The sequence below is a fragment of the Salvelinus alpinus genome, chromosome 7 (genome assembly GCF_045679555.1).
Source record: "Salvelinus alpinus chromosome 7, SLU_Salpinus.1, whole genome shotgun sequence".
Taxonomy (NCBI): domain Eukaryota; kingdom Metazoa; phylum Chordata; class Actinopteri; order Salmoniformes; family Salmonidae; genus Salvelinus; species Salvelinus alpinus.
The window spans coordinates 12,411,521-12,429,024 of NC_092092.1; the positions used below are offsets into that span (position 1 = coordinate 12,411,521).

The 17,504-nt window shown below is 41.4% G+C and overlaps 1 protein-coding gene across 7 annotated transcripts in view; it reads right to left on the reverse strand.

Moving 5' to 3' along the window:
* LOC139580471 (KH domain-containing, RNA-binding, signal transduction-associated protein 2-like) overlaps positions 1 to 17,504 on the reverse strand; it is a 126,934-nt gene that overhangs the window by 17,985 nt on the left and 91,445 nt on the right. For all 7 annotated transcript variants that reach the window (XR_011676046.1, XR_011676045.1, XR_011676043.1 and 4 more), the window contains one exon: positions 14,156 to 14,354. Coding sequence is in view for 2 of the 7 variants with exons in the window: in XM_071409205.1 (XP_071265306.1) it covers positions 14,156 to 14,354 (199 nt within the window). In the remaining 5 variants the exon portion in view is untranslated. The remainder of the gene's footprint in view (positions 1 to 14,155; positions 14,355 to 17,504) is intronic.

Below are 17,504 nucleotides of genomic sequence, written 5' to 3' on the forward strand. Positions count from 1 at the left end.
GGAGGTTGTTGGCCAAGATCTCGCGATACATGGCCAAATCCATCCTTCCCTCAATACAGTGCAGTCGTCCTGTCCCCTTTGCAGAAAAGCATCCCCAAAGAATGATGTTTCCACCTCCATGCTTCACGGTTGGGATGGTGTTCTTGGGGTTGTACTCATCCTTCTTCTTCCTCCAAACACGGCGAGTGGAGTTTAGACCAAAAAGCTCTATTTTTGTCTCATCAGACCACATGACCTTCTCCCATTCCTCCTCTGGATCATCCAGATGGTCATTGGCAAACTTCAGACGGGCCTGGACATGCACTGGCTTGAGCAGGGGGACCTTGCGTGCACTGCAGGATTTTAATCCATGACGGCGTGGTGTGTTACTAATGGTTTTCTTTGAGATTGTGGTCCCAGCTCTCTTCAGGTCATTGACCAGGTCCTGCCGTGTAGTTCTGGGCTGATCCCTCACCTTCTTCATGATCATTGATGCCCCACGAGGTGAGATCTTGCATGGAGCCCCAGACCGAGGGTGATTGACCGTCATCTTGAACGTCTTCCATTTTCTAATAATTGCGCCAACAGTTGTTGCCTTCTCACCAAGCTGTTTTTCTATTGTCCTGTAGCCCATCCCAGCCTTGTGCAGGTCTACAATTTTATCCCTGATGTCCTTACACAGCTCTCTGGTCTTGGCCATTGTGGAGAGGTTGGAGTCTGTTTGATTGAGTGTGTGGACAGGTGTCTTTTATACAGGTAACGAGTTCAAACAGGTGGAGTTAATACAGGTAATGAGTGGAGAACAGGAGGGCTTCTCAAAGAAAAACTAACAGGTCTGTGAGAGCCGGAATTCTTACTGGTTGGTAGGTGATCAAATACTTATGTCATGCAATAAAATGCAAATTAATTACTTAAAAATCATACAATGTGATTTTCTGGATTTTTGTTTTAGATTCCATCTCTCACAGTTGAAGTGTACCTATGATAAAAAGTACAGACCTCTACATGCTTTGTAAGTAGGAAAACCTGCAAAATTGACAGTGTATCAAATACTTGTTCTCCCCACTGTATATCGTAACAGTCAAACGTTTGGACACACCTACTGTACTCATTCAAGGGTTTTTCTTTTTTCTTTACTGTTTTCTACATTGTAGAATAATAGTGTAGCCATGAAATTATGAAATAACACATATTTCCATAGTCATGTAGTAACCCAAAAAGTGTTAAACAAATCAAAATATATTTTATATTTGAGATTCTTCAAAGAAGCCACCCTTTGCCTTGATGACAGCTTGGAAAATTCATACAAGGAGGAATTTACTGCCATTTCCTTCATTACTATTTAGTTAAAGTCCATACTACAACACAGTCTATTCTCAGTTTTCTGTTTCCGGAGTTGTTGAAACACTTGTCATCCTTGAGTCATGATTGTGAAACACTTTCTTCAGACTCCACTGTCTAAAACACACACAATTCCCAGAGAGCTATTGTTTCAGCAACAGTCCTCTTATTTTAGGTCTAATATATATATGATAATGTATACCGTAAAGTCTACCTAGACACTGGGGAAGACCGTAAAATAGGCATACATTATCTCTTCCTTTAATGAGCCTGGCTGCAGTCAGTCAGTGTTCATATTATGACACGTCTGTTGTAGCAGACCCAGGCTCCAGGCTGAGCTACTCATTTCAAAGCTGCTGTTTAATCCTCTCTGCTGTCACTGCCATGTGTATTTTTGGCTCTGCTATCTCCTCTGTCACATTTCTGAAGATGAAGCCATTCTAATCGCTGGATCTTGCTTATTTAAAGCTTTTTGCTTGGTGTTCAAAGTGCCTAATTTATGTCAATCATCATCATTTTGTAATCTCCCCGGTCTTCTAATCCTTGTACACTGGAAAAGTCTGACATCGCAAAACATAGTCTGCCATCACAGTAAAATTGTTTTCTCTTCCTTTTGGTCGATTTAATAGCTTCAATATTCATCGAAGTTGGAGGATCTATTACAGTAGTTATAGATCTACTATAAATATAAGTATTTAAATTCAACTGATAATGATAAACACTTTTCATTCACAGCAAATGTTTGTCACTGTCAGTACGAAGTTGAATCATAGAAAGTCATGAGCATCATCTGACTGTTGTAATAACCTATCAGAGCAAGGGTTTGCTGCTGCAATTATAATCCTGCAATACTCTTCTTCAATAATCTTCTCCAAATGTATTAATAACAATACTCTCCAACTACAGTGCATTCAGAAAGTTCACACACCTTGACTTTTTCCACATTTTGTTGTGTTACAGCCTGAATTTAAAATGGATTAAATTGCATTTTTTTTTGTGTCACTGGCTTACACACAATGCGCCATAATGTCAAAGTGGAATTATGTTTTCCGATTTCCTTTAAAAACAAATTAAAAATGAAAAGCGAAAATGTCTTGAGTCAATAAGTATTCAATCCCTTTGTTATGGCAAGCCTAAATAAGTTCAGGAGTAAATATTTGCTTAACAAGTTGCATAATAAATTGCATGAACTCACTCTTCGTGCAATAATAGGTTTTAACATGCTTTTTCAATGAGGTCCCTCAGTCGAGAAGTGAATTTCAAACACAGATTCAACCACAGGGTTGACCAGGGAGGTATTCCAATGCCTCACAAAGAAGGGCACCTATTGGTAGATGGGTAAAAAAGAAAAAAGCAGAGACTGAACATCCCTTTGAGCATAAACTGCTGTTTAATCCACTCTGCTGTCACTGCCATCTGTATTTTTTGAGCATGGTGAAGTTATTCATTACACTTTGGATGATGTATCAATACAGCCAGCCAGTCACTACAAAGATACAGGTGTCCTTCCTAACTCAGTTGCCGGATCGGAAGGAAACCACTCAGGGATTTCATCATGATGCCAATGGTGACTTTAAAACAGTTACAGAGTTTAATGGCTGTGATAGGAGAAAATTGAGGATGGATCAACAACATTGTAGTTACTCCACAATACTAACATAATTGTCAGAATGAAAAGAAAAGAAGCCTGTACAGAATAAAAATATTCCAAAACATGCATTCTGTTTGCAACAAGGCACTAAAGTAATACTGCAAAAATATAATAGCAAAGCAATTCACTTTTTGTCCTGAATACAAAGTGTTACATTTGGGGAAAATCCAATAACACATTACTGAGTACCACTCTCCATATTTTCAAGCATAGTGGTGGCTGCATCATGTTATGGGTATGCTTGTAATCGCTGAGGAGTGGGGAGTTATTCAGGATAAAAAATAAACGTAATGGAGCTAAGCATAGGCAAATTCCTAGATGAAAACCTGGTTCAGTCTGCTTTCCAACATACACTTGGAGATGAATTCACCTTTCAGCAGGACAATAACATAAAACACAAGGCCAAATCTAAACTGGAGTTGCTTACCAAGAGCTTGAAGAATTTTGAAAAGAATAATGGTCAAATGTTGCACAGTCCAGATGTGGAAAGCTCTTAGAGACTTACCCATAAAAGACACAGCTGTAATCGCTGCCAAAGGTGCTTCTACAAAGTATTGACTCAGGGGTGTGAATACTTATATAAATGAGATATTTCTGTTTAATTTTCAATAAATTAGCAAACATTTCCAAAAACATGGTTTCATTTTTTCATTATGGGGTATTGTGTGTATTTAATCCTTCTTAAATTCAGGCTGTAACACAACCAAATGTGGACTAAGTCTGCTTTATTGTTATGGAAACACAATTTCTGCCAAGACTTCCATGCTAGAATACTCAACAGCTGCCTTATGAGACAGTCATCATAAAACAAATCAAATAATTCCCTTCCCTCACAGCTGCTTGTAATAAATATGAAATAACATCCTCTATTTGGTGTTGTTGGCTTTGCCATTACTGTTATAGACCCATGCTAGAGAGGGGAAAAGTTGCCAAATGAAGCTACAGACTACTGAGATACCGCCTGCCTCTTTTGTTGGCTCAAGCCGATTTAAATTCTGCTTTGGGCTCTTGTGTGGCTTTATAAGAGTATGAACATGGATTTGACTTAATTAAAGTTAGGAATTGTGTCAGGGATTAAGTTGTTCAGGGGATCTTATGCCACTTCCTCTCTCTACGAGTCTTTCCCATAATGACAGGGTCAGAGACCTAACTAGCTCACTAATTGACCGTTTTGTTAGCGTACCCGGCTGACAGAATACTCCACATCGCCTCGGCACTGTCCGCCGCTGACATGTAAACCAGTCAGGGGAGACAGACGTCCAGGATCATGTCAATTCTGCAATTACATATTACCGCAATTTCAAGGTTATCATGTATCTGCGTTGTGAGAAGATGGAATGTAATTTTCCCTACATTCTCTAGACATTATTCTCATGCTGAGGTCGTATTTTTTGGTGACAGATTATTTTCACTCAATACAAACAGTATACAATATAATACTTCTTTAGTTTGAACAAACTATTGTGGAAGTCTTTCAATGGAAAAAAACATAATAAAAAATGAAACTGTGGCCTTATAAGTGAGCGGTTAAGGCCACAATAGGATTTCAAAGATGAGATACGTTCTAGCAGCATTGACTGGCTACTGTCCTGCTACAGTTTATTGTGTCAATATCACTTATCTATAAAGTACATGTTTGTTTACAAAGCCAGGGATTTTCACCTCGCTGACCTTAACATGTCTTACAAGGCGCCATGCATAATGGGTGCTGCGGTCGGCCGCGCCCTCTTGTTAATGAAACCTGATCCTTATATTTCAACACTCATTTGGAAAACCAATTAACGCTGGTGCTATTGAACAGGCCAGGAGGAAATAAATCAAGTATTAACACATGGGCTGGAGAGTCCTGGCTCACTGTAATTAGGAGATAAAGGCCTTCAGCTCTATGCTTCATTATCAATTGACAACCTGCGCGTCCCCTGACAGTGACTAATCTGCACACGGGGCTGCCTCTGAATGCAGAGCCCTGAAATGAGTGGTGGGTTCCTTTGTCTTTCTGCTGCAATCCAGTTGTTGTGGCTACACGGACTTGATTTTACTCCTATGCATATTCAAGCGACACACTCCGCTTTACGCATTTCACTTTTATTGCAGCCTGTGAAAGACATAAAAAGAGCCCACAAAAAGGGAGTACTTCACAAGCTGTTATTCAGAGAGTTTTGAATCAAATTAGTAATATAAAGTAACATAATAACAAAGACTAAAACACCTTCTGAATGAAGGTCCTTAGAGAGGACCGTTCTCATAACCAGATAGGCTCATAACTGGTCTCATAAAAAAATTGGAATACGCTGCATTTGTATATTTGTTAGGTTTCTTTTGTAGTTTTCCTACTCTATGGCTGTTAGGAATCCCTTGGATTACAACTGATACCAAGGCTTTTGGGTATTCCGCTTACTTCTAAGTCAGTATATAAAGTTATTAAACAATCTACCTGAGGTGTGTGTCTTACTTGTGTTTTATTAAACAGGGAGTTGTGCATGGAGAATCACATTTCCATAATTAGTTCATCTCACAAATGGGAACTCAGCAGTGTAACCAAGCCTATTGTTAAAAAGCAATTACTCCAGATGTGCATGCCATCCTTAGGTAGCCCAAGAAAATATATTTTGTTCCATTTTGTCATGCATGGTGTTTCTAGAAGGCGAGCTTGATTTTTCCGTATGTAGAATAGTGAGCTTACAACATAGTGTGCATAAAAGAGCTACATCAATATCTGCCACCACATTTGAGAAATACACACATTGGTTCAATTATTAGAATTTCACATATCTTAGAAAACATTTAAATAGATCATATTGCGCCTCAACAGATCCACAGATTATGCAATCTCTATTGCACTCTACACTGCGGTACAGGAGCCAAAAGGCTCTGTGACCAAAAGGTTCTTGAACAGCTTCTAACCCCAAGCCATAAGACTAATGAACAGCAAATGGCTACCTGGTCTATTTGCATTGACCCCCTATCTTTATCCCTGACTCTCTTGCACTAGCTCTATGCACACTCAATGGACTCTACCCACACACTCACACATACTACACTGACACACACACACACACACACACACACACACACACACACACACACACACACACACACACACACACACACACACACACACACACACACACACACACACACACACACACACACACACACACACACACACACACACACATACTACACTGACACATACTACACTGACACATACTACACTGACACACACACACACACACACACACACACACACACACACACACACACACACACACACACACACACACACACACACACACACACACACACACACACACACACACTCTGCTGCTACTCTGTTATCTATCTGGCTTGCCCCGTTACTTTTACCCCAACCTACATGTACATATTACCTCAATAACCTCAACACCTCGTACCCCTGCACATTGACTCGGTACTGGTACTCCTTGTATGTACCCTCTTTATTGATATTTCATTGTTTTATTATATCCTTTTTTTGTGCAAATGTTTCTTACTTTTCAACTCTGCATTGTTTGGAAATGCTTGTAAGTAAAGATTTCACGGAATTTGTCGCATTTGACAACAACTATTTGATTTGATTTCGAGCAAAGAATCTGTACCACTTCCACAGTGTGACCTTGTGCTATACTGTATCTATTCTGTTCTGGATAAATATATATTTTCTTCAAAGTATCTCCAAGCCCTGCATTTTATCACATTTTGGCATCATTCTCTGTCTGTGTAGCCTCTGTTTTAAGAAATTCTATATTTTATTGTACTTTTACCCATTTTTCTCCCCAATTGGTAGTTACAGTCTTGTCCCATCGCTGAAACTCCCCTACGGACTCGGGAGAGGCAAAAGTCAAGAGCCATGCGTCCTCCGAAACACAACCCTGCCAAGCCACACTGCTCGCTTAAACTAGAAGCCAGCCACACCAACATGTCGGAGGAAACACTGTCCAGCTGGCAACCGAAGTCAGCTTGCATGCACCTAGCCCACCACAAGGAGTTGTTAGAGCGTGATGGGACAAGGATGTCCCAACTGGCCAAACTCTCCCCTGACCCGGACAATGCTGGACCAATTGTGCGGCCGGCTATGACACAGCCTGGGATCGAACCCAGGGCTGCAGTGCCTTAGACCGCTGCAGTGCCTTAGACCTCTGTGCCACTCGGGAGACCCTCAACACATTTTCTTTCATCCGTTTGCTTTCAGGTATATTATTTGTGGTCTGCCATAAGTGACAGAGTTTTAGATTTTGTTTAACAAGCACACATGAATCTATGGTGAGTGTACAAAACATTAAGAACACCTGCTCTTTCCGTGACATAGACTGATCAGGTGAATCCAGGTGCAACTCAATATTAGGAAGGTGCTCTTAATGTTTTGAACACTCAGTGTAGGTTATATTTGTGGTCTTGGTTTGGGTCTTGGCTAAGGATCTTGGTCAAAAGTGTTAAGCTTAGTTTAGGTCTGGATCAGACCTGGGTTCAAATACAGTTATGTATTTCAAATAATTTCAAAATAATTATTTTGATAGTTTTTCCTTTGATAAATACAAGTAATTGAATATTGGTTTAGGAAATCATTTGCAAAGGCATTGGCATGCATACTGAACATAAATATGAACGCAAAATAATCCATCTACCTGACAGGTGTGGCATATTAAGAAGCTGATTAAACAGCATGATCATTACACAGGTGCACCTTGTGCTGGGGACAATAAAAGGCCACTCTAAAATGTGCTGTTTAGTCACACACCAATATGCCTCTAGCTTTGAGGGAGCGTGCAATTGGCATGCTGACTGCAGGAATGTCCACCAGAGCTATCCAGAGAATTTAATTTAATTTCTTTACCACATTCAACGTTGTTTTAGAGAATTTGGCAGTACGTCCAACCGGCCTCACAACCGCAGACCACGTGTAACCATTCCAGTCCAGGACCTCCACTTATGGCTTCTTCACCTGCGGGATCGTCTGAGACCAGTCACCCAGAAAGCTGATGAAACTGAGGAGTATTTCTGTCTGTAATAAAGTTATTTCGTGGGGGAAAACGAATTCTGTTGGCAGGGCCTGGCTCGCCAGTGGGTGTGCTTGGCTCCCAGGCCCACCCATGGCTGCGCCCTTCCCAGTAATGTGAAATCCATAGATTAGGGCCTAATTCATTTTTCAATTGACTGATTTCCTGATATGAACTTTAACTCAGTAAAAACGTTGAAATTGTTGCATGTTGCATTAATATTTTTGTTCAGTATATTTGAAAGTACTCAAATACACAGACAAGTGCATTTTCAAATAGAAATATTTCAATACTCCATGAATTTGAACCCAATTTTAAAATGGACCAATATTTATAAGACAGTATATGAAAATACTTTCAAATACTTCAAATAGCAGGAGTTGATTTGGCCAAATGAATTTAAAAAATATATACAGAAAATAAGTATTGAAAATGGTTTGGTCTGGGTCTCAAGAAGTCTGCTCTAGGTCTCGTTGTGTACTGGTACTGGTGTGGTTCTGGGTCTGGGTCTCAAGGGGTCTATTATGAAGCTCAAATCATGGAATCCTAATCATAACACTGACCAAAAACGTTAGTGATGCTCTGAATTGTTTAGAAACAATTCATTTCGGCCACTGTCAGTTCTGCAATAGTTGTCAAGACAGTAAATTAGCTTGATGAAACAGCAAACTACCACATTAGCTCTGAAGTGAGTGAATTCACAAAATAGCAGGATCAATTTAGTCATTTTATATTATTGTTTGGTTGAAAGTGGGAGTGGGTAACAGTGAAAGCAGGAAAATAACCCAGCTTCAGCTGTGCGGATCCACGGAAGAGCTATGATTAACTACATTTCAGCAAGTGGATTTGTTTAAACAAATAGGATGTGTAAATGTTTATTCATATTCTGTTACGGCATAAGCTCGATAAATCTACAGGTTACAAAAACAACAATTCATATGCAGATCAATTAAATAGACTGCAACTCGAGAAAAGCACTGAAATACAAAGCACAACAATGAGGGCATATCTGTGCTGTCAAAACTAGTCAGGCATAGAAAAAATGTATTAATAATCTACTTGCCCGTCGACTCCCGGTGTCGACTCCCATTTCTGGGTGTCAAGCTTCGATTCCGCTAGATTCAGTATTTTCAACAGAGAAAGCTAACCAGCCATGTTGATGAAGCGCTAGCTGAGTGGAACTGACCTTCCACAGAGTTGCATTATTTTCCAAAGAACGCATAGAGCCCCGAGTTGATTACCACTAAAGGAGCTAGCAAGTTTACTAGATAGCTACAGTAGTTGCCGTGGTAACCAAACATACTTGTTAGTTAGCTAACCAAACCATCAGTCCTAGCTTGCTTTTATGAAAATCGATTTCAACAATACCAATGAAGTTTTCAATTTGACCTTTGCTTTAAAAAGCAGCTAAATCAAAACATGTACTGTAAGAATGAACTATATACAGTATATCCATTGAATTCTACCGTGCCGATATACTGTGCGTTATAGGGAAATAATGCATGCTCTACAATGTCCTTCGAGTATTCAACAATGACATGGTATAAAGAGCAATAATAGTACCTTGAAATTCAACAACTCTTTATCTCTCTGTAGCTATGCATTGCAGCTGTGAATCAATACTATCCCTAACAGGTGCGATCATGGTCATTTTAACAGTATCAGTTTCATGAGGGAGACTGACAACTTGACAGAGGCCATCAATCCTAGCTTCCTCTGGAGAAATTCCCGTCATGCCACGAGGAGCGTGCTCTGTGTTCTACCTCTATATTCAATATTCAGCACATACAGTATGTCTTCACAAAGACAAATAGAAGAAAGTAGCGACAGCAACAATAAAAAACACTGACACTTGTTGTTGATTCCTCGTGACCGTGACTATAATCTGCACTCGCACCAAGGAGAAGGAGGTAGTGTAACGCATCACAGCATCATGTATACTTCAGTGGGAAAAAAATACCTCGACCTTACAGAGAGAGAGGTCTGCCTACACTCTGGAAAGAACACTCTGAGAGAAAATTGAGTACTGGCGTAGAGGATAGAGCAAGGTGAGATTCATAGGGGGCAAAATAGGAGGAGAACATTTTCAGGACAAACTCCTTCATTCTTTAATCCCCTGGTATCCGTCTCTGTGCTCCCATCGTCGCTCCCAACCCCCAATTACTGGGGAGAAAAATGTCCAGATTTTTGCCTCTCAAGAAATACACAGGCTCTCCGTCAGAACTCTATTCGGTTTTGGTAATGAGGCTGTGCTTGTGCATTTCCCCATGCAAACAGGCTAATCTGCCAATTGCCAGCACACACAAGGGCTTTGAATAGCGGCAAAGCTCGGTGGAAATTGACTGGTAAAAATGTAGCTTTTTTCATGAGGTCACAATTCAGCGTTCACCTTTGAAAGGTGAATTATCATTATATTTTATAAAGTACATCGAGTGGTAATGTGATTTCAGTTATATGAACTAAAAACAACTTGCACACAGCAAGGATGGGGTTGCAACTGTGTTTTTTGAAGTCTACCCTTTAAAGTCTATGCTTCATCGTTGTTTCATTCTATTTAAAACAAACAACTATGTTTGAAGTGAGAAGTAGGCACTGGTCTGAAGCCAAAAAAGAAAGGAAATTCATGAGCACCACAATGCGTATTTCACCCACGCTCTACCAAGATTTTCCAGCACACAGCTTTGACTTACTACAGTATGTTTGTTGGTCTATTGTACTTCCAACAATGTGTAGGCAGGTTGCTTAGGATTCAAACCTTCTCAAGCAGCCTAATTCATACTCTTCACAGGGATAATGGACTTTACAGTGTCCTGCTATTAAAATAGTGTATATATCATTAGGCTGTATGTACTGTATTTTGTAGATGGAAGCCTATTGTAAATGTGTATTATGTAGCGTCATCATCTTTATTGCAATAAAAAATACACACATAACTTTAAGCTACATAGACATTTGACAGAGGTAATGAACTGTCCATTGTTCAGCACAGCAATTGATAAAACAGGACCGTGTTTGAAAAACAAGTGATTCTGAGCTTATGTCAATATTACACAGTTAAGCTAATGGTTAGAGAAATCAGGAATGCAGACAGACTCTATAGACCTCTATATCTACACTGGAAGCACGGATCCATCCTGCAAAGTGGCACAGAACACACTATGCCCTGCGTCCACTCCGGATGCACACCACACACCCTCTCTTGCGGCCTTCAAACTTCACCTGCTTTCAAATGAGTTACAACTCGGACCGCACCCTGGTGCCACACTCCTGTCTCCCCTCTTCCGGCCAATGTAGCCATATCACAAAGTGAATGCACAAGCTGCATTTTGGATACCTTCAGGGACCAGCACCTGCAGTTTCTGGGAAGGGGCCTTTGCAGGTTCCCCCACACAATGTACCCATTTATGATGGAAATGTTGAACATTCCCCAAAACACATACTTTCACCATTTGCTGCCTGTGTGTCCAACATTGTAATAACTCCACAAGTGGTCAAGATGGTCAACCCCGCCCATTTTCTTGTTTTAATCCATTACAAACTCTGGAACAGACATAAGCTCCTACCACTTTTAAAAACAACTCTAAAACCCCTGCCAGTGTCACATTAGGCCCAGTATGTGTGCTGCAAGGGTGAATGGTGGGACATGGAAACGTATGCTCTCCTCTCGAATGTGTGCTCTCCCTCTTCCCCTCCCTCTTCTTCCTCCTCTACCTCTGCTTCGTCCTCTCCCTCCACTTCATCCTCCTCTTCCTGCTCCTCATGTTCCTCTCCCTCCTCTATCTCCACTCTCCTCTCCTTCACTCTCCTCTTCACTCTCCTCTTCCTCTCTACCTCCACTCTCCTCATCCTCTCCTCTCCCTCTCCCCTCTCCTCACACAACCTCTCTATCCCTCCAATCATCTCTAACTCCTCTTCCTCCCTGCCTTTTGTTGCTGAGCTGTGACTCTCCACATCACTTCCTTCTCTTTCACTGACCTAGAGGAACAGAGTACAGATGGACATCACTTCCTTCTCTTTCACTGACCTAGAGGAACAGAGTACAGATGGACATCACTTCCTTCTCTTTCACTGACCTAGAGAAACAGATGGACATCACTTCCTTCTCTTTCACTGAACTAGAGGAACATAGTAACAGATGGACATCACTTCCTTCTCTTTCACTGACCTAGAGGAACAGATGGACACCACTTCCCTCTCTTTCACTGACCTAGAGGAACAGATGGACACCACTTCCCTCTCTTTCACTGACCTAGAGGAACAGATGGACACCACTTCCCTCTCTTTCTCTGACCTAGAGGAACAGATGGACACCACTTCCCTCTCTTTCTCTGACCTAGAGGAACAGATGGACACCACTTCCCTCTCTTTCACTGACCTAGAGGAACAGATGGACACCACTTCCCTCTCTTTCACTGACCTAGAGGAACAGATGGACACCACTTCCCTCTCTTTCACTGACCTAGAGGAACAGAGGAACAGATGGAGAGGAGCAACAAATATGATACAATTGTAGTCAGGAACATAATCTCTCTCTCCTCTCACACGGTCTCTCTCTCTCTTCCTTCCTCTATTTCTTTTTCTCAAACATACTGTACACATACTCTCTTTCTAATAAGGGGTTTCCATAATAAATTGTGTGATACAGTTACACACCTCCCATTCCAAACACACACTCTCTATCTCTCCCTCTCTCCGCTAATCAACTCGTTTTTTTGCCTGATAGACTAACTACAGAGTTTGCCAATGTTAGCTGATTAGTTACGAAACTGGGATCGTTTCCAAATAAATTGCATCGGTAGAAACAGGGCAAAACAAGCAACTTGTTAGCTGGCTATGTAAACAAATATCCAACTCATCATATGAGCTCCACTGTGCAGGCATCTACTACCCTAACATGACAGCTAACCTGTCAACTAATAGGAAAATGAGGTAATGTATAGCTTATGAATATCTGCAGCTAGCGAACATGAAAAACCATAACCTCAGTCGAGCAGTGAATTTCAAGCACAGATTCAAGCAGAAAGACAAGGGAGGTTTTCCAATTGTTCGCAAAGAAGGGCACTTATGAAATTGAAAATCCCTATGAGCATGGTGAGCATATTAATTACACTTTGGATGGTGTATCAACACACCCAGTCACTACAAAGATACAGGGGTCCTTCCTAACTCAGTTGCCGGAGATGAAGGAAACCGCACAGGGATTTCACCATAAGGCCAATGGGGATTTTTAAACAGTCACAGAGTTTAACGGCTGTGATAGGAGATAACTGAGGATGGATCAACAACATTGTATTACTCCACAATACTAACATAAATGATTGAGTGAAAAGAAGGAAGCTTGAAAAGCATAAAAATATTACAAAACATGCATTCTGTTTGCAAAAAGGCACTACAGTAATACTGCAAAAAAAGTGTCAAAGAAATGAACCTTTAATCCTATGTTTGGGGCATGTCCAACACAACACATCACTGGTAATATTTTCAAGCATGGTGGTGGCTGAATCATGTTATGGGTATGTTTGTCATAGGCAAGGACTAGGGAGGTTTTTTGGGGATAAAAATAAACGGAATAGAGCTAAGCACAAGCAAAATCATTGAGGAACACTTGATTCAGTCTGCTTTCCACCAGACACTGGGAGAGGAATTCACCTTTCAGTTGGACAATAACCTAAAACACAAGGCCAAATCTACACTGGAGTTGCTTACCAAGAAGACAGGGAATGTTCCTGAGTGGCCGAGTTAAGGTTTTGATATAAATCTTGAAAATCTATGGCAAGACCTGAAAATGGTCGTCTAGCAATGATCAACAAACTATTTGACAGAGCTTGAAGAATTTTGAAAAGAATAACAGGCAACGTTGCACAATCCAGGTGTGGAAAGCTCTTAGAGACTTACCCAGAGAGACACACAGCTGTAGTCATTGCCAAAGGTGATTTGAATATGTATTGACTCAAGGGGTTGAATACTTAACTAATAAAGATATGGTAGTGTTTTATTTTCCATTAATATTTGTTTGTTGTTGTTGTTGACAAATTTAAATTAAATCCATTTTAATTTCACTTTGTAAATGAACAACGTGGAAAAAGTCAAGGGCTATCAATACTTTCTGAAGGCACTGTACTTATTCAACATTGAACATTACAAGTGGGGCAAAGTGAGTCAGACTTACGTAGTCGTCGTATGATTCGTGTGTGATGGGTAACAGTGGGGGTCTGTATCCGGGGTTCCCTGGTGTTCCCCTGGCCCTGGGAGCGGGTACTCCTCTCGTTAATGTGGCTTGTGGCAGGACACTCCGCTTACCCACTGTTCCCCTGGGTACAGCTGCCCCCCTGACTGGTGGAGGTGGTGGGGCCGCACCTCCCCGTGCCCTGTTTAAAAAACAAAACATTGATGAGATCACAGCATGATATAACTTAGTCTGGCCATCTCGAACATTGATATTGTCCCTTGTGAGTTAAGGACATTTATATCGTAGCATACTCTGAGTACTGTATGTTGAACAACATACGTCAAAAACATCACTATGGTATTGATTGCATCTCGAAAATATTCGTTATCCAACGTGGAAATGAAACGCTGCTTTCTTGATTTCAAACAACTACTGTATGTGCAAAAGTGTAATGGTAGCTGATTTCAACTCTTGTTTGTAATGTGGGCAGATATTATACAGACTGCCTCAGCTGGTGGTGGTCACAAGCTTAAGTGTTGTAAAGTGGAAGAGAAGCATAACATTTTCTGCTTGGACAGATACAGTCATAATGATGTTTGAAGCAGAACAGTCATCATATCACTTTTCTCCCAGACAAGCCATTCATTCGGACACTGCACTGTTAGTTTTGTCCCATGGAATAAATGTTGTAGATCTTAATGTTTTTCCACATAATCCTGGACTATCGGACCACCATTTTATTACGTTTGCAATCGCAACAAATAATCTGCTCAGACCCCAACCAAGGAGCATCAAAAGTCGTGCTACAAATTCTCAGACAACACAAAAATTCCTTGATGCCCTTCCAGACTCCTTCTGCCTACCCAAGGACATCAGAGGACAAAAATCAGTTAACCACCTAACTGAGGAACTCAATTTAACCTTGCGCAATACCCTAGATGCAGTTGCACCCCTAAAAACGAAAAACATTTGTCATAAGAAACTAGCTCCCTGGTATACAGAAAATACCCGAGCTTTGAAGCAAGCTTCCAGGAAATTGGAACGGAAATGGCGCCACACCAAACTGGAAGTCTTCCGACTAGCTTGGAAAGACAGTACCGTGCAGTACCGAAGAGCCCTCACTGCTGCTCGATCATCCTACTTTTCCAACTTAATCGAGGAAAATAAGAACAATCCAAAATTTCTTTTTGATACTGTTGCGAAACTAACTAAAAAGCAGCATTCCCCAAGAGAGGATGGCTTTCACTTCAGCAGTAATAAATTCATGAACTTCTTTGAGGAAAAGATCATGACCATTAGAAAGCAAATTACGGACTCCTCTTTGAATCTGCGTATTCCTCCAGGGCTTAGCTGTCCTGGATCCGCACAGCTCTGCGAGGGCCTGGGATCGGGAGAGACACTTAAGTGTTTTAGTACTATATCTCTTGACACAATGATGAAAATAATCATGGCCTCTAAACCTTCAAGCTGCATACTGGATCCTATTCCTACTAAACTGCTGAAGGAGCTGCTTCCTGTGCTTGGCCCTCCTATGTTGAACATAATAAACAGCTCTCTATCCACCGGATGTGTACCAGACTCACTAAAAGTGGCAGTGATAAAGCCTCTCTTGAAAAAGCCAAACCTTGACCCGGAAAATATAAAAAACTATCGGCCTATATCGAATCTTCCATTCCTCTCAAAAATTTTTGAAAAAGCTGTTGCGCAGCAACTCACTGCCTTTCTGAAGACAAACAATGTATACGAAATGCTTCAGTCTGGTTTTAGACCCCATCATAGCACTGAGACTGCACTTGTGAAGGTGGTAAATGACCTTTTAATGGCGTCAGACCGAGGCTCTGCATCTGTCCTCGTGCTACTAGACCTTAGTGCTGCCTTTGACACCATCGATCACCATATTCTTTTGGAGAGACTGGAAACCCAAATTGGTCTACACGGACAAGTTCTGGCCTGGTTTAGATCTTACCTGTCGGAAAGATATCAGTTTGTCTCTGTGAATGGTCTGTCCTCTGACAAATCAACTGTACATTTCGGTGTTCCTCAAGGTTCCGTTTTAGGACCACTATTGTTTTCACTATATATTTTACCTCTTGGGGATGTTATTCGAAAACATAATGTTAACTTTCACTGCTATGCGGATGACACACAGCTGTACTTTTCAATGAAACATGGTGAAGCCCCAAAATTGCCCTCGCTAGAAGCCTGTGTTTCAGACATAAGGAAGTGGATGGCTGACAACTTTCTACTTTTAAACTCGGACAAAACAGAGATGTTTGTTCTAGGTCCCAAGAAACAAAGAGATCTTCTGTTAAATCTGACAATTCATCTTGATGGTTGTAAAGTCGTCTCAAATAAAACTGTGAAGGACCTCGGCGTTACTCTTGACCCTGATCTCTCTTTTGACGAACACATCAAGACTGTTTCAAGGACAGCTTTTTTCCATCTACGTAACATTGCAAAAATCAGAAATTTTCTGTCCAAAAATGATGCAGAAAAATTAATCCATGCATTTGTTACTTCTAGGTTAGACTACTGCAATGCTCTACTTTCCGGCTACCCGGATAAAGCACTAAATAAACTTCAGTTAGTGCTAAATACGGCTGCTAGAATCCTGACTAGAACCAAGAAATTTGATCACATTACTCCAGTGCTAGCTTCCCTACACTGGCTTCCTGTTAAGGCAAGGGCTGATTTCAAGGTTTTACTGTTAACCTATAAAGCGTTACATGGGCTTGCTCCTACCTATCTTTCCGAGTTGGTCCTGCCGTACATACCAATACGTACGCTACGGTCACAAGACGCAGGCCTCCTAATTGTCCCTAGAATTTCTAAGCAAACAGCGGGAGGCAGGGCTTTCTCCTATAGATCTCCATTTTTATGGAACAGTCTGCCTACCCATGTGAGAGACGCAGACTCGGTCTCAACCTTTAAGTCTTTACTGAAGACTTATCTCTTCAGTAGGTCATATGGTTGAGTGTAGTCTGGCCCAGGAGTGTGAAGGTGAACGGAAAGGCTCTGGAGCAACGAACCGCCCTTGCTGTCTCTGCCAGGCCGGTTCCCCTCTCTCCACTGGGATTCTCTGCCTCTAACCCTGTTACAGGGGCTGAGTCACTGGCTTGCTGGTGCTCTTTCATGCCGTCCCTAGGAGGGGTGCGTCACTTGAGTGGGTTGAGTTACTGACGTGATCTTCCTGTCTGGGTTGGCGCCCCCCCCTTGGTTTGTGCTGTGGTGGAGACCTTTGTGGGTTATACTCGGCCTTGTCTCCGGATTGTAATGTTGGTGGTTGAGGATTTCCCTCTAGTGGTGCGGGGGCTGTGCTTTGGCAAAGTGGGTGGGGTTATATCCTTCC